Below are 1,829 nucleotides of genomic sequence, written 5' to 3'. Positions count from 1 at the left end.
GGCAAGAGTGGGCTGACCATGCTGGCTTCCTCGCCTTGTGTCTGGCTGACTGCACAGGCATGAGACGGTAACCAACAACAGAAACAGATCTGGACCAACGAGCAAAGGAAGACTCGACTGAAAGGGTTTCCCCAGAATGGAGAGGAGCTGACGAAGCTCCAGGGCCCACAGCGGAAGCTGGTGGACCATTTCACTAGGACCCCAGGAGCAAATCAATCTGACTTGTGTTTGGCCCCTGAATCCCCCTGCTCAAGGCTCAGAGTCCTGGAGAATTGAGGGCAACCCCCACACCGCATGCCATGCATGGTGGCTTCCCCAGAGGGAGTCAGGGTGCTGGGACTGGAGTACGCCTCCTACAAATGTTGACTTCCCCAGGAGAATACCAGCTCCCCTAAGTAAGGGTGGGTCTATTTGTGGAGATGATAGTGTCACCCCTTATTATTCATACATTCCCTGGGCCTGAGAACTTACCTGGGATACATTGTGTTAAATAGTAATATTTATTCTTTTTTTTTTTTTTTTTTTTTTTTTTTTGAACAGAACAATAAACACCTTTATTACACGGGTGAAGACAAAACGAGGATTTATTTGCCTTTCCGGGCCTTGATTTTCCTAAGATAGAACTCCAACTCTTTGCCCTCTAGCACATAGCCATCTGCTCGGCCACACTGTCCCGGCCTGGAAGCAATGCATGCAAGAAGCTTGCCCTGCTGGAACTGCTCCTCCAGGAGACTGCTGATTTTGGCATTCTTTTTCCTTTCATCATATTTCTTCTGAATTTTTTTAGATCGTTTTTTGTTTAAAATCTCTTCTTCCTCAGGAGTCAGCTTGGCTCCCTTCTTGCGGCCCAGGGGCAGCGCGTAGTGGGACTCGTACCACTGTCGGTACGGTGTGCTGTCGATGAGCACGATGCAATTCTTCACCAGAGTCTTGGTACGGACCAGCTCATTATTAGATGCATTGTAGACAACATCGATGATCCTTGTTTTACGAGTACAACACTCTGAGCCCCAGGAGAAATTCCCTACGTCCAGCCTCAGGGCACGGTATTTCTTGTTCCCTCCCCGCACACGGACTGTGTGGATGCGGCGGGGGCCAATCTTGGTGTTGGCAGCCGGGCGCCCCAACTCATACTTCCGCTTCTTGTGGTAGGGCTTTCTCTTGCCCCCGGTTTTGCGGCGTTTGTGCCAGTTGTCCCGAGAAATGCCCATCGCTCGGCGCTGGCTAGTAATATTTATTCTTATTTGAGTTGTTTTTTTCAGGGCTCTTCTATAGTTGCCATATTTATCTTCCTTCAGTGTTTCCACATTTAGATTGAGTATTCTCATGTTATATTTGTACGAACACATACACATTTGTTCCCATGACTTGAGGCCCTTGGTGCTAATTACATTGTTACTTTTATGTTCTATGTTTTTTTAGAGGCAGGATTTTTTTCTCCGTCACGCAGGCTGGAGTGCAGTGGCACCACCATAGCTCACTGCACCTTGAACTCCTAGGCTCAAACGATCCTCCCACCTCAGCCTCTCAAGTAGCTAGGACTGCAGGCACAAGCCACCATGCCTGGCTACTCTTTTGTTGTTCCTGTTATTTTTTTGTAGAGAAGACATCTCACTCTGTTGCCCAGGCTGGTCTCGAACTGCTGGTCTCAAATGATCTTCCTACCTTGGCCTCCCAAAGTGCTGGGAGCACCCAGGCGATTGCATTTTTAGGTTATATCAACTCTGCTACCCTGAGAATTGCTTTTGGACTTTGTTCTTAAATAAACAAAGGACTGAGCTGATCCTGTCGGCCCAGAGCAGCGGCCTGGAGCCACCATGGGACCCCGC

The 1,829-nt window shown here is 48.8% G+C and overlaps 1 protein-coding gene across 1 annotated transcript; it reads right to left on the bottom strand.

Moving 5' to 3' along the window:
- Positions 1-506: 506 nt before the first annotated feature.
- LOC115896989 (40S ribosomal protein S8) lies at positions 507-1,225 on the bottom strand. The gene has a single exon (XM_030929440.1). It carries the CDS (start codon positions 1,209-1,211, stop codon positions 585-587), a length of 627 nt encoding a protein of 208 aa, XP_030785300.1. The 5' UTR covers positions 1,212-1,225; the 3' UTR covers positions 507-584.
- Between the last annotated feature and the right edge of the window lie 604 nt (positions 1,226-1,829).

Source organism: Rhinopithecus roxellana, chromosome 4 (genome assembly GCF_007565055.1).
Source record: "Rhinopithecus roxellana isolate Shanxi Qingling chromosome 4, ASM756505v1, whole genome shotgun sequence".
In the NCBI taxonomy this organism is placed as follows: domain Eukaryota; kingdom Metazoa; phylum Chordata; class Mammalia; order Primates; family Cercopithecidae; genus Rhinopithecus; species Rhinopithecus roxellana.
The sequence above is the reverse complement of the archived record's forward strand: the minus strand, read 5'-3'. Positions and strand labels throughout refer to the sequence as shown.

Excerpts from the sequence above, each read along its gene's own strand:
- LOC115896989 (XM_030929440.1), bottom strand. The coding sequence starts at position 1,211 with ATGGGCATTTCTCGGGACAACTGGCACAAACGCCGCAAAACCGGGGGC.